The 27,502-nt window shown below is 34.5% G+C and overlaps 1 protein-coding gene across 2 annotated transcripts in view; it reads left to right on the top strand.

Moving 5' to 3' along the window:
• Positions 1–27,502, top strand: part of LOC111049886 (homeobox protein araucan) — a 183,729-nt gene that overhangs the window by 149,998 nt on the left and 6,229 nt on the right. For both annotated transcript variants that reach the window (XM_039430068.1, XM_039430067.1), the window contains exon 4: positions 24,620–24,921. In XM_039430068.1, coding sequence (XP_039286002.1) covers positions 24,620–24,921 — 302 coding nt within the window. The remainder of the gene's footprint in view (positions 1–24,619; positions 24,922–27,502) is intronic.

The raw sequence follows: 27,502 nt of genomic DNA, 5'->3' as shown, positions 1-27,502 counted from the left end.
TCAATTTTGTTCTGATGGTCTAGGTTGCTTCTTATGGTTGGGTGCTTCGTTACTAAACTCTTAAAACTTGTAAAGATCGACCGATGGTTTCTCAATTTGGAGATCACCTAAACCCTCAACCATGTTTCGTTCATGTTGGAATATTTTACGATCTGTTGACACAGGCAACGTAAGTGGTTTCCATGATACCAGAACTCGTAAAGTTCTTATCAAGCGAACTTTGCTCCCTAAAAACTTCCAGTTTTAGTGTCAATAAAATCATTCACGGCTGACTGTATGCGTTATTAAACAGCCATAAAATCTATTAGGCTTTTCTGGACTCGCTAGTTTAGCCTATTAGGATTGACACACTCGATAATAAATTGAGCGTGCCCTAATCAATCAATCAATGGCTGTATTTTATTGAGAAGGGTATGACAGTGTGTTTACATAGGATGTCATGAGGCCCATTAAAATATTGACCCTTAGCAATCTTTCCCTATACTTTTTCCTTCTTCCATGACAAATCAGAGTTGATGGAGGTAAAGCAAAATTTTGACATTCATGCCTTCCAATCCTGATTTCTTCTTCTCTAAAAGTTTATTGTATTTCTTTCAATACATAATGTATTGTTTTTGTGTATTTCATTTAATTTATTCATAGACAATAGATATAATGCAGGTAGAAACAACAGGCATTCGCCTAAAACTGCTTTAAACTGCTTTAATTTGGAATACACAGTCTAGATGTAAATGATAACTCAATTCACACACTATTTTGAGTCCAAAAGATGTATGTACTACAATAATTTCAGATTTATCAGATTAATTAATTTCAAAATACAAATCCAAAGAGAAATCTTCCTTCAAAATCACAAAAAATATTGAGAATTTAAGTTATAAATCCACAAATTATACTCATGTTAAAATTTTAAATGAAACGTATTATTATATAAATAATAATTATATGTATTATTATGAAACAATAAATTTGATTTGATTTTAAAATAGAACCACAGAAATTAATTCAATTTTCAAACCTAATTCCTTCTTCTCTACGAGTAAATTCCATTTTTTCAATATATTATGTATTGTCTCTGTGTATTATTGTCAAATTATATTTGATATGATTTCAAAATAGAACCACGGAAATTAGTGAAATTTCCAAACCTGATTTCTTCTTCCCTACAAGTGAATTGTATCTTTTTCAATATATTATGTACTGTCCCTGTGTATTATTGTGAAGCAATAAATTTGATTTGATATAGTTTGAAATAGATCCATGGAAATTAGTAAAATTTGGCTAGTAGTAATGAAGAAGTGATAAGGGTGAAATTAGAATGTTTAGAAATTGAATTAAATAAAAATGAAATTAGAATTAGAAATTAGATGTTGAATGTCATACTCAAAAAGAGATTGATGCAATGCGTACTACGCATAGCGTAGGCTATTTCTTGCTCGATGACTCTATATTGAGGTCCACGTTATAATGGCAGTGTTTGATTAGCAATATTGTTATCCTTGTCTATCATTCAACAAAGCGGATAGCGCTATCTCTTTCTCGCTTTGCTCTGTTGCCAGATGGTCTTTTAACAATGCAGAATTATTAATTAATTAACAAAATATTCCATCTTAATTATGAAAGTTCATCATTAAATTATTGGAAAATATAATTTTTTGCTTAATAAGATATTATTGGCTATTTTAAACGAGAATGAACAGTTAATATTACATCAATAAACCTGTGTCAGCTACCGTCTATAGAAGGCATTGACAAGACTGAGGATCGGCAACGTTGTTCTACTATCTTTCTCCACTGTCATTATAACGTGAACCCCTCTAAAGAAGAGGATAACGCTATCTGCTTTGTCGAATGATAGGCAAGGATAACAATATTTCTAATCAAACACTGCCATTATAACGTGGACTTCACTATAGAAGAGGATAGCGCTATCTGCTTTTTCGAATGATAGGCAAGGATAGCGACACAAACATTGATCAAATACTGTCATTATAAAGTTGACCTCACTAAAGAAACCAAGAAACGTTTCCATTACCTGATCAACCGGAAACAAACCATGTATTTTTGGTGACCATACCCCCATAGAATTACGCTCCATATTGTGAGTGTACTATCGCAATATTTATCACCTGTTAACAGACATTAAAAAGACTTGAAACTACTCATTCCAGATATCTGTACTATCAAAGGAACCAAATTATCGACGGAACATTAAGTGGGCAATAAATCAACATTGAATTATAGCGCATGTTAGTTGATAACTCATGTTAACCGTTTGTACATGAGAAGGCCAGGTGAACAATTGTCAAAAATTGACAGGAACTTGTCCCAAAAACTCCAACCTACATGGAAATACAACTACAAACAGTATAATATATAGTAATCGAATACTGTATTAGTATCACCATAGATAAAACCACTATGTGTCAAAAATATCGTTAATTCGTTGCTATATTGGAAGTTGACTGATTAGGCCCATAGTTTTCAATGTATCCACAAAATTTTGACAGCTTAATATATGGGTCCTTTCAATTTGAATCGAGATAACAAGCTGAAAACCGTAATTTTATTGTCGAAAATGGAAAATGGATGTTGAGGCATTTGGTTGCATCCACAATTTCAACGGGTCAATTGTCGTTACACTGAGCTTCTTTACAAGGCTAGTTTTGTACGAAGTGTGATGATGAGCAATTATTTTGCCAATGGCTGATGTAGTTCTTCAAGTAGGACCTAAGTGGGCATCGTGAATTTACTGATAGTTTTTTCAAGTATGTAGGTATTGTAGATTTGAGTTACTGTTTTTTGGACGACCTATTTCTTGAAGGTCTCAAGTTTCATGCAATTAGATTGTAATTGCATTCCAATCGTAATTTGAAAACAAATTGCAATAATTGTTAGAAATCAATATTTGAAATTTAAAACTCAAGTAGTTTTGTATCCATTTCCGAGCTCGGGAGTTAGCTAAGTCCTAGATTTTAAACAGCTGGAGTCAGAAAATTGTATTTCCAAAACGGGGCGTAGTAGCAGTCATTGTCATAATCACGTTTGAATTAAATCTCGAAAAACTAGAAAATTGAACACAGAATAAAATGAAGAGAAAATAGTGTAAAGTTTCAGCTATTTTGAATTATTTAGGAATGTCTAATTTCATCAAGAAAAAACGTTTCCAATTATAGAGATGAGAAAATAAAAACTACGACTACTGTTATAAAAGCTGCGACTACGCCCCGTTTTGGAAAGCCAATTTTCTGACTCCAGCTGTTAAAAGTCTAGGACTTACCTAAATCCCGAGGTCGGAAACCGGCCCTTATAGGATACAAAACTACTTGAGTTTGAAATTTTAAATATTGATTTCTAACAATAATTATTGCAATTTGTTTTCAAATTACGATTTGAATAAAATTACAATCTAATTTCATGAAACCTGAGACCTTCAGAAAATAGGTCGTCCAAAAATCAGCTTGAAAAAAGCTTATTCTACAATTCATTACTCAGTACTTTATTCATCCTAACAGAACTATGATGGTTTATATCAAGTAAAATCAACCATTTCATTTGGGAATCAGTACTACAACAAGACATAAATCAACAGTATTCAATTTAACATTAGTTAATCCAAACATTCTGATTAGTTTGATGCAACTCAACATAGCATGCTTCCCTTTGAAAATACCTTTAAAAGCTTTCTAAACTTGGTATATTCAGTACTATCCAGAATATATTCTGTCAAAGACAGATAAGTCAAAGACAAATAGTGATTATATACTTGATATGAATTTCATGAAAAATTAATGGTGTCTCGATTTTTGCTAGCACTATGACTTGTCTGACGCCGTTGAGGCCAACCAGACGTAATATAAGGCTATCTATTTATCTATCTATCTATCTATGTAGTTTCGACCTGCGATGATTTGTTTAAATATGATCAAATCTTCATTTATTTCATCTTATGAAGCCCTCAGTTGTTAAGCGAAAAAAAACAGATGGAGAAATGGTAGAAGGTACTGGAAAACAGCTAGGGAGGAGGTGAAAACAAATGAGGAGATTGGATTGTTGTACAGAATAAAATTCATAACTTGAATAAAAAAGAGAATGAGTTGATGTTCATGGGAAAAGGATGAGATTAGAAATGAGTGGGTGAGGAAGAAAGAGAAAACGACAGTGAAAGGCGGAGACGAAGATGGAGAAGAAGAAGAAGTGAAAAAAAGGAGCAGAAGAAGAAGAATAAGAGGAAGAAGGAGATGATGAAGGACAAGAAGAGGAAGAATAAGTAGAAGATGATGATGAAGGGGGAGAAGAAGGAGAAGAAAAAGAAGAAGAAGAAGAAGAAGGAGAAGAAGAAGAAGAAGAAGAAGAAGAAGAGGAGGAGAAGAAGAAGGAGGTGGAGAAGAAGAAGAAAAATGCTACATACAATATTCGGAGCAACATAGTCAAGAGAAGAGTCTTATGAGAAGAGATAATAGAAGAGAAATTTTGAAATTGTTGTTTGAACAACAATATAAGAAGATTGAAATTTTAATAGGAACTGAAGTGAATAAGAAACTCCTCACAAAGAACTAATTTTTATAATAATATAGGCTTTGTAACTGACTTGTTTTTGTTCAAATGAATGGATAGGTAAATACAGCTCACTTTGAAGGAGAATATAGCCTAAAAAATTCCTCAGTCGAATTTGAAAGCTAAGTTCTGGATTAAATTTTGAAATAAAATCAGTTAGTTTTGTTGTAAGAAGTAAGTAACTGGAGGAAAAGTTTCAGAGAGGAGAATTTTGAAAAAAATATTGTTCTGACTAGTCAAACAGTGTGCATATCAGTCTCCACCCCATTAAAACAAGCCGACCCAACCATTTGCAATATGATGTATAGTAAGGAAGAAGAAGAAGAAGAAGAAGAAGAAGAAGAAGAAGAAGAAGAAGATGGGGGAAGAGGAAGAGGAGGATGAGTAGGAGGAGGAGAAGAAGAAGAAGATGGGTGATGAGGAGGAGAGTGAACCAATCGGAAGAATAAAAGAATGAGAGAAGAAGTGAATGGTTGTCAGAAAATCACCGCCTTCAAGTTCAAACACACAACGAATTATTGCCGCTCAAATGAAATATAATGATTCAAGATGGTGACCAACAACAATGGTTGGTGGTTGTAGATGTGAGGAGGAGAGAAATTAGAAAAAAAGGATGAGGAGAGGAGAAGAAAAAGAGAAGAAGAATGAAAAGGAGAAGGCTAGTGATGATGGTTTGTTGGTTAGCGGTGTCAGAAGGTGGTTGAGGTGGAGAGTAAGTAAAAAAGAAGGAAGGATACGAGATGAAGAACAAGAATATTGAGAAGAACAAGAAGGAGATTCAGGAGAAGGAAAAGGATAGAATGATGATGAAGAAGAGGAGAAGTCGGGAATAATGGTGTGGCGTGGAGGCGCCACATTAGACAGCGCGGAAGCTGTTGAAAAAGAAGTGATTGTTGAAACGCGGCTGCCCTTTGTTGGAGCAACTCTTTGACAGCACCAGCAGACGACAGACAATTCCAAGATGGCGGCCAACACTCACACTCACACACACGCGCACTCACATGTCACCTTGTCGCTGTGATCAGCCGACACATAATATAATCAGCAGTGTGTTATCCAATCAACGAACCTCTGAGACAAACCTACTCTGAAAAACACGTCCTCAGGAGGTTATAGACATTTGCCCAACGATTTGTCTTCTCCGATTATACTCTTCATCATTGTCTGATCCTTCGGGCCCTCCTTCTCTTTCTCATCAACCTTTAGTTTCATCTGAATTCATCTCAAATGTTTTTTTAAGGCATAACTTCTTATGGTGCGTACAGACATAGAGAAACAATAGCGTAAGTAGATATCCCATGGTATAGGGAATTTATGTCGCAACTTTTACTGTTATCTCAAGCCGATTACTGTCGATTATTGTCAATTTTCACTGTTTTGTTGAGGTGATACTGTATGAACAGCACAATTTGAGAGACTACCAGCGTCACACAGCTGCATAGGAAAGAACTATGTGAACTATCGGCTTGGGATAACAGTAAAACTTGCGACATAAACCCCCCATACCATGGGATATCTACTTACGCTATTGTTTCTCTATGGTACAGACTTATCCGCAAACGAATGTTACACGGGCAGATCGCAAGATGATCGCTGGTGGAGCAAGAGCAGAACGCGAACAAAACGTGAACAAAGCGCGCGTAATAGAGCTCGAGCTTGTTTTGTTCCAATGTACCTAGAATACATTCTAGGAATTCTATGTATTCTAGGTACCTTGGTAAGTTCGTACGGCGAACTAACCAATAGTAGTGTGTGCGCAACTAAAGTTTTTGTTGGATCAGATAGGATCTCTGTGCTAGCATATAAAATTATTATCCAAATTGATAATTAATATTATTAAATCATCAAAACTAGTAGTTCTGTGAACAGTAGACCTCATGCAGTATTCTCATCCACAAGTATCTGATTGAAACTATAGACCTTATGGAAATACAGCAATAGACTGGCTTCTCCACACATCTGTGTAATCACTTGTCAGCTGATTTATGATGAATAATAATTCTATAGTCTGATTTTTACGGTAATATTCTTGTATGAAGAAGGCTCCCTTTTCCTTTTATATTATCCTTGAAATGCAATATTTCCAAAAACCTTGTATATGCGTCGACGCGCAATTCAAAAAGGAACATACCTGTCAAATTTCATGAAAATATATTACCGCGTTTTGCCGTAAATGCGCAACATAAAAACATATAAAAATTCAAACATTCAAACATTAAGAGAAATGCTAAACCGTCGACTTGAACCTTAGACCTCACTTCGCTCGGTTAATTAAAAAATATAAAATTATAAAAACATTTTTAATAATAGGTACCAGTATATTAGAATTTAGAAGAAAAAAGCCGAACTCCTAACCAAGCCTTTCACCTTTCAAAACATTGACAGCCATAACCTTTCTTGTAATAAAACATAAATACAATAAACATAATATTCATTATTTTTCATTCATACAACAAGTATATAATCAAAAATGATAGGGAGAGAAAAAATGAGGTAACCTTGTGCTATTCCTCTCCCAAATTTAGATACGGTTACGCATAGTCCGAGATAGATCAAGTCTTGTAATTGTTCACTTCATTGATAGAAATGTTTGTGATTATTGATAGATTGATTGAAAATCTATAATCTATCCAATAAATAATAGAAGGCTTTGTTTTTTTACCTACAAGAAAAACACATTTTTTGACTGTATTGACTCACAACATTTGGATTTATTGTTAGTGGATTTGGATATCATAGAACCTCGTTAATTACTTTATTCATATTATATATAGCTATATTATACTATATATTAGTACTATATTAGTGCATATCATATAGCTGAATATTGTAGTAGTCGAAATTGATCAAATATAGTTGTGTGTAATATTTAAACAATTCTCTATTGATTGATACAATAAGCACATCATCAAAATGATAGGGAGAGAAAAATTAAGTAACCTTGTGCTATTCCTCTCCCAAATTTAGATACGGTTACGCATAGTCCGAGATAGATCAAGTCTTGTAACTGTTCATTTCATTGATAGAAATGTTTATGATTATTGATAGATTGATTGAAAATCTATAATCTACCCAATAAATAATAGAAGGCTTTGTTTTTTTACCTATCAAGAATAACACATTTTTTCGCTGTATTGACTCACAACATTTGGATTTATTGTTAGTGGATTTGGATATCATAGAACTTTGTTAATGACTTTATTCATATTATATATAGCTATATTATACTATATATTAGTACTATATTAGTGCATACTATATATTATATAGCTGAATATTGTAGTAGTCGAAATTGATCAAATATAGTTGTGTGTAATATTTAAACAATTCTCTATTGATTGATACAATAAGCACATCATCAAAATGATAGGGAGAGAAAAAAATGAGGTAACCTTGTGCTATTCCTCTCCCAAATTTAGATACGGTTACGCATAGTCCGAGATAGATCAAGTCTTGTAACTGTTCATTTCATTGATAGAAATGTTTGTGATTATTGATAGATTGATTGAAAATCTATAATCTATCCAATAAATAATAGAAGGCTTTGTTTTTTTACCTACAAGAAAAACACATTTTTGACTGTATTGACTCACAACATTTGGATTTATTGTTAGTGGATTTGGATATCATAGAACCTCGTTAATTACTTTATTCATATTATATATAGCTATATTATACTATATATTAGTACTATATTAGTGCATACTATATATTATATAGCTGAATATTGTAGTAGTCGAAATTGATCAAATATAGTTGTGTGTAATATTTAAACAATTCTCTATTGATTGATACAATAAGCACACCATCAAAATGATAGGGAGAGAAAAATTAAGTAACCTTGTGCTATTCCTCTCCCAAATTTAGATACGGTTACGCATAGTCCGAGATAGATCAAGTCTTGTAACTGTTCATTTCATTGATAGAAATGTTTGTGATTATTGATAGATTGATTGAAAATCTATAATCTATCCAATAAATAATAGAAGGCTTTGTTTTTTTACCTACAAGAAAAACACATTTTTGACTGTATTGACTCACAACATTTGGATTTATTGTTAGTGGATTTGGATATCATAGAACTTTGTTAATGACTTTATTCATATTATATATAGCTATATTATACTATATATTAGTACTATATTAGTGCATATTATATAGCTGAATATTGTAGTAGTCGAAATTGATCAAATATAGTTGTGTGTAATATTTAAACAATTCTCTATTCAAGCATAATTGACAATAACAAACGGCCCAAAAATCACTTACTGGTTAACCAATCCTACACCAAGTGGTTCAAATGAAATTTCGGAATAGCCCAGCGTTCACTCATAGCCCATAACTCAGGGTTGGTCGGTGTGCGGTGTAACCCCAAATGGGGCCCTAATGGGCATCATGACCCTTCAGGGTTGGAGGGGTGGAAACCCTTCAGGAAGAGAGGGGAGGAGAGGGTCAAATCTACTGACCACTCAAAATGCTCCGGTAAGAAATTATACGGCAACAGTGTATTGCATCTAGCTGGTTTACTAGGGTGGAGTACAGTTTATACAAACCATTAGCTTAAACCACAAGTGGATTCGAATCATTTGGAAACATTTAATAATTTAGAACCTCTGTTCTAGGTTTAGTTATTCTCTGGAGTACTTAATTTCTCACTATTTGGGACAACTGTTCTAGGTTATCCTCTGAAGTACCTAATTTTTCACTATCATAATACGGTTTTGTTTTTGTTTCAAACTGCCCCGTTGCTGTTTTTAGGAAGATGCAATTTGATTATTCTACATCAACATGAAATGCAATCAAATTAAAACAATTACAGAAACAAACATATCAGAATGTAGGACCATAAACAGTCATTCTTAGGAAAGAATATAGATGGATATAATAAAATATTGATTGCAAAAATCAAAGAGGAAGAAGAAGAAGAAGGAGAAGAAGAAGTAGAAGAAGAAGAAGGAGAAGAAGAGGAAGAAGAAGAAGAATCGTCTTTAACAATGTCTTTAACCATCGTCTTTAACCAATGTCTTTAACCATCTTTTAACAATGTCTTTAACCAGGTTACATTATTTTTTCTCTCCCTATCATTTTCATGATAAACTTTTTGTATGAATCAATAAAAAATGTAATTGTTTAAATATTATAATTTCTTGCTTAATAGAAAATAATTGATTATTTTGAACAAGAATGAACCGTTAATATTACAACCTGTATCAGTTACCGTCTATAGAAGGCATTCACAAAATAGAGAATCGGCAACGTTGTTCTCCTATCTTCCTTCACTGCCATTTTAACGTGGACCTCACTATAGGTCTACTCTCCCCAATTCCAAACTCAAAATTGTATGTTCTTCAAAACTGCACTCATTGTTCTCAGTCCAATAAACAACGTATTAAACTCATGAACGATGCCCCATTACACTCTCAATACTCAACTTAAATACACATAGTCCCAACTTAATACTCCTAAATACTAATATTCCTACACACTAAATCATTTTAGGAACTTTGCCTCTCTTTAATTTTAATCCCGAATTGTTCCCCAATGAAATATAGGGGTATGTGATAGAAGAGAGAGAGAATGAGATCGAGTGAGAGTGAGAGAGCGATGGGATTGTAAGATAGATAGATTGGAGAGGGAGAGAGAGAGGGTGTGTGAGTGAGAGAGTGTTGGGATTGTGAGGAATAATGTTGGAGGAAGAGAGAGACAGATGTATGATATGAGATCATGAGTAGGACAGAGATGGGGAATAGTGTTGAAGTTGTAAGCACTAAGTTGGCGACTAAGCATAGCCGTCAAGTCCCCCATACTTTGCAACCACTTTAGACGCCATTAGGACTTGAATAATATCACTTATTACAAATTCTTATTGCTGTTAAGTCGTCAACAACAACGCAAGATGTTGGGAGGAATGTATTATATTATTGCAAATGCCTTCTCATTTCAAGAGGAACTTTGGCCTTAATAGAACGGGTATAAAGTGTTTCTCCGACATCCCCTTGTACAGTGTAGGGCTGCGCGCTTATATACACATGCAAACTCCGAATTATTGTTGTTCGCGCTTCAAGGGTCTTCCACTCATCATTTCACTCTTCGAGTTCTCAGTAGTTCTTCTTCTTCTTCTTCTTCTCTTCTTCTTCTTCCTCCTCCTCCTCCTCCTACAGGTAAACGTTTCTTTAGGTGCAGCAAACGGTCACTTTGCGCACTAGTTGCACAAATAAGTATTCCTTGACGAGTAAGATATGATTATTGATTATTTTAAACAAGAATGAACAGTTAATATTACGACAGATATACATTTATCAGCCATCCTCTATAGAAAACAGTGGCAAGGCAGAGAATCCTTGTTTTCCTATAACGCTGTCTCCGATCATTCTTCACTGCCATTATAACGTGGACCTCACTACAATGTAAAATCGTGGACGCAATACTGTAGATAGCAGGCTTACAAGAGTAGACAAGCGTACCAACTTGTTTAATAAGTCGCCGCTTTATTACTTTCTACACCCTGTCTCTCTCACGTTCTCTCTCTTTCTCTCTTGGTCATTTCGAAGAATATTAAATATTTTCGCATGCAACAAGCGCCAATCCGACCCCTCAATAGTCCGACACCAGTATAGTCCGAACGAGTTTGCAGCCTCACAACACTAGAATTCAAATTGTTGCATCAAATAGAGTAAAACATTATTGAGTTCTTGCTGATGTTCTGGAATTTTGAGTGCCTTGTTTGGAAATATTGCACAGATCTGTATGAAATGTTAGGGAAGAATGTATCATCATTTTGATGGGGTGAATGATGAAGCAAGTGATAAAAGAAATAGCTAAGAACTAGAGAAGTATTCCAAAGTTTTATTCTGGTAATTATTTAAAATTACAACAATTACTAGCCGTCAGGCTCGCTTCGCTCGCCATATCCGTCTAGCCAGGGGGCTCCGCCCCCTGGACCCCCGACTGGATCGTCCAAAAAAGAGATCAGCGGGCTCGCTTCGCTCGCCTGCATGTAGACCTCAGCGGAACCTCTGTACCGAATTTGAACGTATTATGTCAATTTGATCTCGAAAAACACCTGTTACTATATCGGCGTATCTTTGGCGAACAAAATTCTTCCACCTCAGCTAAACCTGTGTACTAATTTTTTTTTTATATATTTTCATCAATTATTGAAGAAGGTGAGGAAAGCTGAGAAAACGCTGATTTTGGCTAATTGGATAAATTGGTATTTAGGAGGTCCTGGATGAATGCATTTCAATCTTCAACTTTGGTCAACCTAACAAAGTCAACTCAACTTAATGCCAACCTGACAAAATTTCTAATTTAGTTACCAGAACAACTGTTTCGAAGAGGTACTCTCTCTAGACTATAGTTCTATATTAACATATGGTATGGACATTTCAATTACAATTCTAAGATATTGGAATAAGAAGAATATACATGCTAAAAGAACTTTAAACCCTTAAAAACCACCCTTAGAGTTAAAATATCGCCAGAAGATTTCTTAGTGCGCCTCTAAAGGGCCAACTGAACATACCGACCAAATTTGAACGTTTTTGGTCCGGTAGATTTTTAGTTCTGCGAGTGAGTGAGTCAGTCAGTCAGTGAGTGAGTAAGTGCCATTTCGCTTTTATATATATAGATAATATTCTCTAATGATTACAATCATCAGTACAGTCCATTCTGTAGAAAAATGAATTGTGCTCAAGATTGTATATATTGAATCTCTATTAAATAGAAGTTACAGGTTCTACACGCGAAATTCTAACCTTATCTTAGACTGTGTCATCATCTATAGGCCTGGATTTGGAATAAAAATAGCACAAGGACTACTTTATTATTTTATCTATCAATGTGATTATATCAGTGCCATTTCTGTATCTTAAATACATGAGTAAATATGAAAATAAATAAAATATACTATTATCACTACTTTGAATCAATCTACCCTATTCAATCATTCAGATTAGCACAACTTCTAGAAAAGTATCACAGGCTAAAGCCCACACCCGTTCAAATTCTAATTTATTTTACAATCGAAAAATGGGGCTAGTTTATATTTCACTCTCACAATAATTATGATAAATGGAAAATGAGGCATAAAATGGAGCCAAGAATAAGGAAGACACACACTTCTACAGAGTAGAGTATTACTGACAGTATTTAAAAATAGGGTTGAATAATTATTGTCGAAAGTTTTCAGTTTTGGAGTCCACGTAAAAGTAGAGTTATAGCTTTAAGGTTCAACTCACAGCACTGAGACAAACCTAATTGTCTGTGTTTAGACTTGAAGTCTCAGGCCCGGTTGCACAAAAGTCGGTTGAATTTTAATGGTGATTAATTTCACGACGAACAATCTCAGAAGGTTTTTTTCGAAAAATAGGTTTCTTTGATAAGCTCTCGTGAAATTAATTACGGTTAAACTTCAACCGGCTTTTGTGCAACCGGCATTGAGGTTTGAGATAATCATCATTTGAACAGAACTTGGAGAACTTACAAGCAAGAAGTATTATCAGAATTTCTATACATATGGCTTCTATCAGCAGAGATGCTTTTGGATGTTCTCTGCCTAGCCGTATTACCATGTCATTTCCTATCAACATTCAAGTTTATAGGTTATTTATTTTGGGTTCTTCATGTCTTCTCACTAAAAAATTGCACTTTCAAAAGTGAAAAAGACAGAATGTGATTCAGTGAACAAGATATTATAGAACACACAAAATTATGCTTGATAAATATATTAAAAAGGAACAAAATAATATGTTAGGAACAAGAAACAGTGATGAAAACCAGTATTGAAAAATCCACATCACCATGAACGAACTACGATGAACCAACTTTGAACCTGTTTGCTACACCGAGCAGATAATCCTTGAGTACAAAAATCTCACCGAAAAGTGGAGAATCCCACAAAAAACTGCAAAAACCTCGGAAAAAGTATAAAAATCTCAGGAAAAAGTGGACAATCACCACAAAAACCTCGCAAAAAGTATACAAAACCCTCTTATTGCTTTGTCCTGAAACTGTATAGGTGAATGTGGGGACATCCTGAAGTTAAATACAACAAAAACAAAACAAAGTCGACGCTTTTTTAATGAATAAAGTAGTTGAAGCGCAAAATCAAGTAGCTACAAAACTCACTGAAACAAAATGCAAATGTTCAAACATTAAACGACCAAGTGGAAGATACCAACTGCAAGTCACGTGAAACTGGCAGTATTCCTTATGGATGGACACCAATGCTTCTCATCCTAATAATGGTGACAGACCAATGATAGCATCTGTAGTGTTGGGGACAAAAAATAGAATGGTTTCATCCACCGAGTGAGTTGGGAGGGGAAAAATAAAATCTAGACAGTTGGAAATATAGGGGGGTGGATAAAATCGTGACAACTTTGGAAATGTTAGAGAGGGGGGTACAAAAAACGTAGCATTTAGACAGTGAGAGAGTTTTTGAGTTGTGTGGGGGGGTGTCGGGGAAGAATAAAATGGTATATAACGTCCCGAGTGAAAAAAGTCGAAAAAGGTTTTATTGAGGGGAGAATCAGAGTTGAAGGGCGGGGGGACACACGAAGAATGACAATTGTAAATGCGAACGGGGAACTGGAAAAACGCTTGACTGGCTGGTTTTATCAGACTTTTCCTCTTTTCCCGGCTCGACTGACACTTCAGTTTTAATTCCGATTAATTTTTCCGTGGAAGGGGAATTAAAAAGTGCCAGGGTTGATGTGATGCTGCCTGTTCAACCCCTGTTCACTGTGTGTCACCCTGTGAAATGATGATGGAGGAGGAGGAGGAGGTGGAGGAAGTTGAGGAGGAGGAGGAGTAGGAGGAGGAGAAGGACTAGAAGGAGGGGATGTGAAACAAGATCAACGGTGTGAAATGATGGTAAAACAGGGAGGAGAGAAAATCTGGAGTGAGGATTTTTTTTATAGGAGGAGGAGAAGGAAAAAAGAGAAGAAGGGAGGAAGAGTATGATGAGGAGGAGGAGGAGTAGGAGAGAGGAGGAGGAGGATCATAATAAACAGTAGCTCTGCGGCCACCGGAGAGGCTTTAAAATTTGCATTCTGTGTGTCAATTAATGCCCTGGGTTGTCCCGGTGATAGAAGGGGGTTGAAAAGTGGAAAAATGAGAAAAAGTTGTTGGTGGGGGATGAGGTTTTTGAAAAAATGGGGGAGTAAATGGTTGATGGGTAAAGGGAGAATATTAAGTTGAGAGACTGTGGGGGTTGGTAGAAGACATAATGGAGGGGTGAATATTATGGGGAGGATGTTGTAAGATGAGTTGAGGATCACCGGTAAAGAAATTAGAATGAGAAACTGGAAATGTGGATGAAATGTTGTGTAAAATTAATATTATGTGGAATAAAAGCGTGTGATTTTTGGAATAGAGCTTTGATTATAATTTTCTCTAAAGTTATGCCAATTTTGATTGGAGGATTATGAATAGACTATGATAAACGTAACACGTAAATAAACTATATTGTGGTATAACAAGCGAGTGATTTTTGGAATACAGTTTTCATTATAATTTTCTCTATAATTATGCCAATTTTAATTGGAGGATTATGAATAGACTATGATGAAAGTAACATGTAAATAGAATATAAAGTGGCATAAAAAGCTTGTGATTTTTGGAATAGAGCTTTGATTATAATTTTCTCTATAGTGATCACAATTTTGATTGGAGGATTATGAATAGACTATGACGAACGTAGTACTATAAATTTTGAACGCCTTGAAGAGTGTTCCTCTCTATCAGGAGATAATTAATGAAATTCAAACATAAAATAAGATTAGTAACAACATTAATTTCAATACTTTGATGCCGTTTCTAGTTAAATTTAAATAATATAACTGTATTTATATTTTTTCTGTATAGGGCTACTTTTATAGAAATAGAAAGAAATTGAAAATCTTCGTACCCTTTTTTGAAATATTTAATCACATAAATATTAAATATTTCAGATAGGGTACTAAGATTTTTATTTTTCTCTCTATTTTTTTGATATAACTGTAATATTGATTGAATCCATATTCCTTCTCGTTTGTTATAATGTAGTTCATTGAATCACAAGCTGATCAAATTCAGTTTAAGCTTTCACTGTGCAAACTTTCCTAAATGAAGAGACCGTTATTGGACTTGTATCCTAAGGGCTGGTTTCCGAGCTCCAGATCTAGCTGAGTTCTAGATTAAAACAGCTGGAGTCAGAAAATTGGCTTTCCAAACGGGGCGTAGTTGCACTCCACGTTAAATCAAATTTCGAAAAACTAGAAAATTGAACACAAAATAAAATGAAGAGAAAATAGTGTAGAGTTTCAGCTATTTTGGATTGTTCAGGAATGTTCCATTCCGTCAAGGAAAAACGTTTCCAATTATTATAGAAATGAGAAACTTAAGATTTATTTTGCTGCGACTATGCCCCGGTTTGGAAAGCCAAGTTTCGGACTCCAGCTGTTAAAGTCTAGAACTTAGCTAAATCCCGAGCTTGGAAACCGGCCCTAAATATAACAAATATTCATTTTTTGTGGTCCCTGTTGGTAGATATCTCCAGCAGTTCTATATCGTCTTATAACCATTATTGGGAAATAATAATACATAAGCGTTTCATGCTAATTCTATAGTATAACTAGCAATCAGGCTCGCTTCGCTCGCCATATCCGTCTAGCCAGGGGGCTCCACCCCCTGGACCCCCGACTGGATCGTCCGAAAATGAGATCAACCTGACAAAATTTTTAATTTATTTACCAGAACAACTGTTTCGAAGAGGTACTCTCTCTAGATTATAGTTCTATATTAACACATGGTATGGACATTTCAATTATAATTTTAAGATATTGGAATAAGAAGAATATACATGCTAAAAGACGAACTTTAAACCCTTAAAACCACCCTTAGAGTTAAAATATCGCCAAAAGATTCCTTAGTGCGCCTGTAAAGGGCCAACTGAACATACCTACCAAATTTGAACGTTTTTGGTCCAGTAGATTTTTAGTTCTGCGAGTGAGTGAGTGAGTCAGTCAGTGAGTGAGTGAGTGCCATTTCGCTTTTATTTATATAGATGAAGTACTGTGTATCATCAATGTTTCAAGAACAAGGGGATATATTATTACAAAACTGACATTTGAAACTAAAATAGCATTTCAAGACGTCCCATAGATCTTCAGTATCAACTAGAATGAAACTTCATGTAGTAGAATATGTGGTAGAACAAGAAGTATGAATAGAGTACAACGAAAGGTGAACCTCCAACATTCTACGCCACACACAAAAACGCGCTACAAATTCCGTACGCGCGTTCTCGCTGCTTTGTCACGCCCTCAGACCCTTCAACCACCTCAAATCTCACCCCCTAAAATCCACCCCCTGGAATATCACCTCCCCCAAAAGATCCTTCTCGCGACGACAACCGCTGTACGCGTCGATTAACAATCTCCATGGCAACTCGAACATAACGTGATCACAGAGCTTTATCTCTTCTCTTCTTTCTCCTCCATCTCTTCATCCTCCTCTTACTCCTCCTTCTCCACCTCCTCCAACCCCTCCACGTCCTCCTCCACCTCATCATCATCCTCTCTTAACCATCCCCCATCCAACAGCTTGAGTGTGGCAAAAATTCACCCCCGTTAGTTCGTTCATGCAGACACTGAAACCTCTCTCGTTCGAAAAGCGCTCACCTAACCTCACCTCTCCACCATCATTGACAACTGAGGTCTCTGTATCTTCACCCCTACCCCCCTACAGTATTAAAGGTGGGGAGGGGTTTTATTGCATCATTTAAAATGACTGAGCAACAATGTCATCATTTTTGATGGCGTCATGATTGGTTCTCTGTTGCGTTTGCGGGAGGGAGTTTGTCGATAACTTTCTCTTTTTTCGTTCGAGAAATTTGTATCAACTCTTAAAAATCTCAACGTATTTGTACGTGTACATTATACTCTCAGTATTTGTAGTTCATCTTCTAGAAAGTTCCAACGTATTTGTCCAATATAGTTCTCCGGTTCTCCTAGTTTTAAGTAGAAAGGGAGCTCTTCAATTCCTTAACTTCCTTCACTAAACTTGTAATATTTTAAAGTGTAAAAAATCCATAGGAAGATTTGTAGATAGATAGGCAATTATCAATAAAAATCTAGCAGAATCTATCTAGTTTCAAAATAATATCACTTTTGTTAAAATCTTGATCTCAGTCATGAAGATCTCGTTATTCAATCACGATATCATTCAATATTCATACTTCAGTTCTACCATAGAGAAACGATAGCATAAGTAGATATCCCATGGTATAGGGCGTTTATGTCGCAACTTTTACTGTTATCGCAAGCCGATAGTTCACGTACTTCTTCCTATGCAGCTGTGTGACGCTGGTAGTCTCTCAAATTGTGCCGTTCATACACTATCACCCCAACAAAACAGTAAAAATTGACAATAATCGACAGTAATCAGCTTGAGATAACAGTAAAAGTTGAGACATAAATTCCCTATCTGGGATATCTACTTACGTATTGTTTCTCTATGGTTCTACATAGAATGGAATAGATATATCTTCGAATCGAGCATTTACAGTACAGCGATTGTATCGAAATTGCATTGAATGTTATAGCATGAGTCTTGAAAGACTGGACGTTGAAAATAATTAGCAATCATCATGAGATAAAGTAGAGATTGACTGTAGATCAAAATCGTGGTTCACATCACCTATAGAATATTGGAATACACACAGTAATACGAAACGATCAATGAAGTATTTCTGTATAGTATTATCAAAAATCATTGAGAATGCATCGAGTCTAGGAAAAAGCTTTAGAAATTGGATTTACAGCTTCGAATCAAGTATGTATGTACATTACAGCGATTGTTTCGAAATGTGATAGCATGAGTCTTGAAAAACCGGGATTATGTTGTTAAACTTCATTTAATATTTTCTAAATTTGGCTTAGTGTTTTTGTGTTTTGTTTCGGTTTTGTATAGGTTTGGACTTTTTAACATCAAAATGAACTTTATTTCGAAGTGAGAAGTGTAAATTTAAAGTATTGTGCTGACTATAACCTTAAAGTCCGCTTTTCCATACTTTGATACTTCGGGAACTTTGGACTATATACGGCGAGGTGGAACCACCATTGGGTCTCCCACCATTCAAGCCATACGCTAATAATAATAATAATAATAATAATAATATAATAATAATAATAATAATAATAATAATTCAATTCATTCAATTCCATTCAATTATTCATTTCTTCAATTACATTACAATCATAATACACTCAGTGCTTTTAGTTACTCCTCTAGCTTATAGCTAATTGAGGAGTGTCAAAATCATTTACATAATAATAATATTTCACATTCAATCATTACTGTATTTATTCTACAAGAGGAAATTCTTGAGAGTTTGACATACAGTAAGTTCCGATTTCCACCACTTGAGTCGCTCTTTAATTCTTTGATGTTCATACACAAGTAACGAAATTCAGATGGCCGTAGCCGTCAGACTAGAGACTACACAATCGAACACAAACAGAAGCACAATCAAATAACCTTCAAAATTTTAAACATCAGTAATAATTCATTACAATATTTTTTTATAATCTTAACCTATCAGCATATTACATTTTACATACAATACTTTCTTTCTATTTTCCATATTAAAATCATCTATAATAATAATAATAATAATAATAATAATATAATCTTAATAATAATAAAAATAATAATAATAATAATAATAATAATAATAATAATATACAATAATACTAATAATAATAATAATAATAATAATATAATAATAATAATAATAATAATAATAATATAATAATAATAATAATAATAATAATAATAATAATAATAATATGTAGTTAAACTAGCTACACACACACATCGATTTTTGTCGTCCTTATGAATTCTATTAGATTGAACAAATGATTTCAAACAGTGATGTTTGTCAAGTTTTGTTTAATCTGATAGAATATGTGTAACTGGCCTTAGTGTTTAAAATTATTAGCAAACATCATAGAGATAAAATAGAGACATCAACTGTTTATAAAATTTGTGGTTATCATTCCCTATGAAATCTTGAAATACATACTTGTAGGTGAACAATCATTGAAGTTTTTCTGTACAGTATTATCAGAGGTAATTGAAATTGTATCTAATCAACAAAAAATTGTGTACTATAGTTTCTTATCAATTGCCTGAGCACCTTGGAAGTCTCTTTCCAAATAAATTTCATAAATGTTCATTAGCGAAGAACGAATAGTAGAAATTGCAGCCCCAGAAAGATAAGACAGCTCTAATCTCCCCACTAAATTGAACTTGTGAACATAAGTAGTATCTAAATGCGACCGCTCCCGCAAAGTTCTAAGATAAGTTCCGGACTTAATCAAGGTAAAGTCCCGTACTTATGCTGAGTGTTAAACCCCAGAAAAACTGTACTTAAAATCCCGTAATATGCGGGTCGGTTTTGTAGAATTAGAATTGCGTGGAATCTCATCTCTGGATTTGGAATTTTATCTCATTTTCTACCTCTAGATATCTGTTTTGAAGTTTTTTTCGTGTAGGTGAGACTTCGAGAACTAGTTTGCAATAAAGAGGATCTTTTGGAGAGAGTGTGAGAAGGAGTTTGATGCAATTATAAGGCCCACCTCACCACGAATATTCTATTTTTATCTTTGTTCAGAGTAGTCAACCCTGAGGGGATCGACACACCTTATGTGACAATATTCTCAAGCTTATTTCGCGCTACTTCCATAACAGTAGCGGATGAAAATCTTCTTCCCGGGAGAAAAAAAACTGAAAAACGGGCGGTTTTAGGGTGTTTTCAAAAATGGGGAGCACTCCAAAGATGCGCTGCTCTAGAGGGCTTTTGAGAATTGGTGGGGGTTAGGTTAGAGGGCTCAAGCATTCGAGGGATCAGAGTGTTGAACGTTATTATTATCACTGCTTTTATTATGTTTGGTGAGTGGGTAGGAGATTCAAATAGTGATCGGATGCTGAGGAGAGAGGAAGAGAGAGAAATAGGGTGATGCTGGGGTGGGAGGGAGAGAGAGATATGGATAAACGAGAGGGAGAAGAGAATCTTGTTGTCATTTGATGCTCTCTTCCTATTGGTTGCTAACTTCTGCAGATGTTACCTTCATGAAACTGTACTTTCATCTGCTACCACTTATGGATCCTTTCTCTCTCTCTCATCCAGTCTCTCTCTTCCCCTCTCTTTCACTCTCTTTCCGTCACTCCTTCTCACTCTCACTCTCTCTTTTTCTATCTCTTTTATTCTCTCTCACATACCCTCTGTATTCTATCTCTTCCTCATCCCTCTCTCTCTTTGTATATCTTCATCTTTCTTGCTCTCACTGTGTCTATGTATCAAGCTCTCACTCCAGTATTTGGCTTCTATCAAAACCCTTCCTTCAATCCTTCCAAGCATCTACATTTATTAGGGTATTGTCCAACCCTATCCTAAAACCCTGATACAATAATCAACATCATTATCTCAAACTCTGTTTATACTTGTTTACCGGTTTTATATTTCACACCGATTTCATTTTTCAACGTTCACCCTTCCTGTATTTCCTATCTCATACATTCTAACACTCGTCCTTCTGTGTATATTTTCCAGCTGATACATTTTAGTCGACCCTTTTTGTAGTATTTTTCTCATTGTGTGCTCCAACCACCCCTCTTGGAACCCCACCCTTTGATTTCTGTCCAATTAAAAATAGGGGTAGCTCGAAAAAATCACGTGTGTGCAAAGAAAGAAGTGTTGAGTATGTGTTTTGAGTTCTGTGAAGCGGAACAGATTTCTTGGATTCAAATGCAAATTGTTTTTGAGATTGTCGTGCTGGTTCAGCTAGAGATATCCACTTAAAACTGTCAGGAATCCTTGTGTACAACATCAATGCCTTTCATCCAATCAATGCTGACAGGATGCAGTGATATGACTGTGCTAAGATGTTGAACCAATCAAAAATGGTGATGTGTATTGTTGAAAATTGCAGTGGATATTCACGAAAAGAATAATGCACAATTACTCAACTCAAATGAACGTCCAATTCCCTCTCGAAAAATTATGTAGATTGTTTAGGGTTGACGGAATGATGTTGGTTCAATCAAAATACTATAAAGCGCGTGGTGGAAAATACGGTGACAAACCACATAAAAGATTGAAGAATTTTCAACGTTATAAAAATTTATTTTTATTATTTCACAAAGGCGACTTCCTAGAAGTATTTCAAGCCTAGGTGATGATGATGAGATGAATTATAATACAGTGAAGGTAGAGCTATGAATGAATGAAAAATTATAGGTTATGTTATCGACTAAATTGATTTGAGTCCACTTTTCAGTCCAGAAATAAATGAACTAGAATTTTGGATTTGATTTGACTGAAACCAAGTATAATAGAATGATTACATTCAATATACCCTCAGAACTTGAAAATATTGAGTTATTCAGAGAAATTTTCAACCAAAATAAAACACAAACTAATTCACTGAACTATTTCTAACAAAAAAGGAGATGAACATAAATATCATAAAAATAGAAATATAACTAACCTTTTAAAAATTATTTACTCACAATATGTTTCGGCTATATAATGCCATTATAAATCGATTCGAAAATAAAAATGAATAATTTTTTGAGTAAATAAGTTAAAGGGTATTTGGATTTCTAGTTCCATTTATATTTAAGAGTAGCCCTAAAGAAAAAATACAAGAAGATGAACAGTTGATTCTCACAGTAGAGCTATAAAAGAATATTATATAGAAATAGAAATAAAAATCTCAGTACCTTTTTTGAATTATTTCATAAAAAAAGGACACTGAGAGTCTTATTTCTATTTATAATAGTAGTCCTATACAGAAAAGAGAATATTAGCCTATATATTCTGAAGGCCAAGATATTGTTGAAATTAGAAGGAAAAATTAGTCGCACAAATAAGAATACATTGACCAAACAGTAAAATTATACGACTGTTTCAAAAACATAATATCATGCGTAACTCTGATGTATAATGAATCCACTTGAAAATTAGATCCAGTTCTGTTGGATGAATATCTAAGAGGAATGTTTATGATCTAACAATAATAAATTCACTAAAAATAGTTCCAGTTCTGTTGAATGGAATCAAAGAATAATGTTCATGATCCAACAAGCAACTAGGTCTGAATAGATTCAAATAAACTTATTAAACATTGGTATCTAGTTCATATTGCTCAAATCTATGTTGATAACTTGATTCTACTTACATCCATAACCTACATTCATTAAATTGCTCAAATCTATGTCACTGACATAATTCCAGTCATATTACTATTGAACTACTGAGCTAATAACTCTATCTATGTTAATCTACATCTAATTCTTCCATGGCTTTTATAAGAGTCGAAATTATTCAGACTATGAAATAAATCTACGTGAACCAGAAACTGAACAAGATTTCGTAAGACTCGACGAAATTTGTGTAGGCTTCAAGTTAATTGGGATGAAACGTGACGTCTTTGCGTCCTCGCGAATCATGGATTTATTCAAATAGAAGTTCTTTTTTTGAAGGTACCTTTTCAATATTCATAAGCTTGGGAATGAGATTATACATGTTACTGTGCCTCTTATGACACAAGTATTCAGATCATCTTGAATTACTTATATATATTAGAATGAAATTAATAATAAATTCTTGTATCTGAGTAGTGTGGAAATGATTATAACAGACTAGTGTGTATTCGAATTTGGTATCCAACTAATTTCTCATTTAGTGCGTGACCATAGAAAAAATATACCAACGGTTTTGGTTGGAATAAGGTTAAACAATATTGTAAAACTGATTTTAATGAAGTTATTCCATAGAGATAAAATAGCATAAAAAGATATCCCATGGTATAGGGCGTCTATGTTCCAAATTTCACTATTAACTCAAGATGGATAGTCCAAGTACTTCTTTCTCGTGAAGCTATGTGACGCTGGTAGTCTCTCATACTGTGCCGCTCTTACACGGTCTCCTGACCAAAACTGTAATAATCGACAGTAGTCGTCAGTAATTGGCTTGAAACTTACACTTGAACATAAACAAACTATACCATGGGATATCTTCTTATGCTATCTTTTCTTTAAAAAGAAAATAATGGCAAACTAAAAAGTTTATGGGAAACTCAAAAGTCAGGAAAGAAAAACTGTACAGAAACCACCAAAAATTACTTAATTTATATCAATTACTCCAAAACTACTTCTTCTTTCTTTCTCTCAAGTGGTGTGAGAGAAGACCTAGAGAGTCCTGAAATCGGCTTGTAATTTTGAACATAAACGACTTATGCCATGGGATATCTTCTTAGGCCTTCTTTCCTATCTTCTTTTCCTTTATGGCATAACCATCTTGAAAATCAGTTTGAAAATTGTTATCCACACTCCAACCCACCTAATTCCAACCAAAATGTTTCAACTATTTCCAACTATAATTCGTTTTTTCCGATTTGATTCATTGTGATTATGATTCACAATAGTTTCATTGGCTTATACACTTATTGACTCATATATTTGTATTAACATTTATATTATAAAATGTATGAATTCTGGGATATTTTCTTGTATTTATAAAATATAATTAAATTCCCCTTTGAAATTAATGAGATAATAGAATAGGAATACATATTATAATTATAATAATATTATAAATTTTTAGCCGTGTCCACACTGAACAAATGTTAGATAAAAATGCTTGTTGAAACAGTTTGGGCAAATTTTATTATGTTTGCCCTTGGTCAGTGTGGACGCTTCACCGAATTAAATATTTGTAAGTGGGAAGGTTTTATGTTTTACAGCTGTCAAATCTGAAAATGTTCGGAAAAACAGTAGATTTTTGTTTGAGAAACAATGATTATCCAAACTTTTCAAAATGTTTGTCCCTGAGCTCCTCAACAAACATGTTTGCCGAACATGTATGTCGAACAAGTGTGGACACGGCTTAATATTTATTTCAATTTGTTCATGTAACAAACGACACTGATGTGAAAATCAAGTCCGTGACTGACTCCACCAACATCTATCACAGTTTTTTGACCACAATTTTCCGCTTTCCTTTTTCCAGATACGGCATCGACCTAAACGGCGCGCGTCGGAAAAACGCGACGCGGGAAACAACGTCAACCCTTAAGGCGTGGCTGAACGAGCACAAGAAGAACCCCTACCCGACCAAGGGCGAGAAGATCATGTTGGCCATCATCACCAAGATGACCCTCACCCAGGTCTCCACCTGGTTCGCCAACGCCCGCAGGAGGCTCAAGAAGGAGAACAAGATGACCTGGGAGCCAAGGAATAGAGTGGAAGACGAGGATAACAACAACGATGATAATAGCGGGAGGAAGAGCGCGGATCCTAAGGATAATTTAGGTGAGTTCCTCAACATTTCATTTTTCTCTCATCATGAATCAAAATCGTAATCAGTTCATTTCCTACTGAAGCCTGGGTTCCGTTACAAAATTTTTCAAAAATCAAATATCCAGAATGATGGAGATTCTATACACATTCAAATAACCTCGCATTGAAGTTTCTGATTAATGCGATAACAAAACACGCTGTCATCTCATGAAGCATTGCTTGATTTGATAACCAATAGGCTACGCTCTCATACTCTAACCATTATCCCATACATAAATAAATTAGAATAGCATTATTTCATACATTGCGATAAATTTGAAATACAATCGGACACATGTATCAATTCCATTAATGTGTGTGTTAACATGTGTTACATAAATGAAGCATTATTCCCAGGAGATTAATCGGAAAATTATCGGGATTTCCCGCTGGATGTTAGTTTATTATTCGAATAAAGTGGAATACATTAAAGCCTATTTCAAATGAGTATTGTTTGGGAGTTGTTATGGACTTATTTGCTCTGGACTATGTTGGATTCAAACGATGAATAATATGATTTATCAGTTAGCCTACGGATTGTTGAATAGGCTACATTGAACTCTGTGTTGAGCAAACAAAATAGGAGATCATTCTTAAGTTTGGGGGACTTATGATTGTGGAGTTTCTTTGATAATTATTGTAAAACAGATGTATCACAGAATGCTTTTTCACTTCAGAAGTGTTCTCAATCCATAGTTCAAATTATTTGTGGGTAATAATGTATAGACAAAACAGTACACATTTATATAATTGAAAAATTATAATATTTTTATTAATATAAGATTATAAAATTATGATATTTATATTATAGAAAAAATATTTCAATATATAATTGAAAAATAGAATTTGAATTCTCAAATACGAAAATACAAGATATTAACCATTGCCTCCCAGATATACAGATAGTTAGAAACAAGCCTCCAGCGGTAGAACTTTGAATCAATGGCGTACTACTCGAATAGGTCATCTACAAAAAACCGTTGGGGTACTATTTTTGATAATAAGCCGTAATAGGGGCGAAGGGTGAGTGTGGATGGTACGATATCTAAACCAGATGTACAAAATGGATGATTTTTTCAAAAGACCTATCTCTCCCCACCCCACACACTATTCGGAACCATTACCGACTATCATGTTACAATACTCTCCAGTGAGAGACGGGTAAGAGAGAGTGAGAGAGAGGAAGGACAACTGTTATGCACCCTGCCGTTCCGAACAATCAAAGTGAAAGACGTAATTCCATATTATTTATTACGAGGCCATCGTAGGAAGTTAGGATAGACAGATGCGCATTTAATAAAATTAATACGACATGCTGACTATCAAATGATATTTATTTTGTGCGGTTTGGGGTGCCTACTTATCACCTAACAACTGGGGGTTTAGTCAGCTCCCCTTCGTCAGGGGCTTCAGAAAGTGCAAACCAAAATGGAGAATTGTTAGGATGCTGCTCTAACAACTGACAACTGTTATAAATGTGTTTACGGTAACACTGTACATACATCGTAATAGGGGACGTTTTGATTTTGTTGTATTGCATACTTTTATTGCTCTTCTGTCTATTCACAATAGGATAATTCAGCAATTCCTCAATTCTATATTCTAGATCGAGAATTGGTTCTACTTTCTCAATATTTTTTCATCTCTTTTTATTATTCATTTACCATTTTCACAAGAGGGGACTGACCGACAGAGAAATACTCCTGGATACTCCTTGAACAATTTCTCTTTCAAATTTAGATTACATTTTGAAAGTTCGAAATAGGGTTGTGATTCAACGTTTTTGATATGTGGTGCATTTTCACTTAAAAACAACAAAAACTAATAATTTTTTTATCTTTACAGTTGAAAAACTAGATAAAACATAAAATATTACACTCTAATCACCATTAATTGGAATTTTTTGCGTGTTTCGGATGGACACGTTAAGTCGTCGTCCCGGCTGACTAAAAAGCAGTCGTTAGGTCATGTCAGAGGCCCTAAAAATGATCAGTTGCGACCTAACAACTCTGACACCAGACCTCAGCCAGCAAGGTCACACGATATTATTATTATTTGCATAATTTAACAAAATATTAGAGTCAGAAAAACACAACTCACTTATTCAGCAATATAACCTATGAAACAAACATAATAGTTCTGGGCCAAGCCTGTTGTTCCTTCCTAATCATATTTCTATGATTTGTAATTTTATATCCACGAATAAATAAATGAATAAATAAATATCGAAAACAATGAAAAACAGCATGTTTTCTGAATCCAAGTAGGACATTAGATTCATTTCACATGGACACCTTATTCAAAATATGCCATGAATTATTAGTGTTCCAGTTTTTTGATCCGTCCAATTTCCTTCTACGTCGATATGTCCATAAAATCGGAACGTCAGGTTTTGGGGTGGAGTGATCCACGTTTTCGTAGGATCCTCGTTTTTTTAATACATATTCCGTAAGTTTTTGATAATTATCAAAGGTTTCAAGGATATGTTTTTGATAGGCATAGGCATTTTGATGAGTATTCAGTAAGCTTTGAAAAAAAACTAGATTTGAATTTA

The sequence above is a fragment of the Nilaparvata lugens genome, chromosome 6 (assembly GCF_014356525.2).
Source record: "Nilaparvata lugens isolate BPH chromosome 6, ASM1435652v1, whole genome shotgun sequence".
Lineage (NCBI taxonomy): Eukaryota > Metazoa > Arthropoda > Insecta > Hemiptera > Delphacidae > Nilaparvata > Nilaparvata lugens.
The sequence above is the reverse complement of the archived record's forward strand: the minus strand, read 5'-3'. Positions and strand labels throughout refer to the sequence as shown.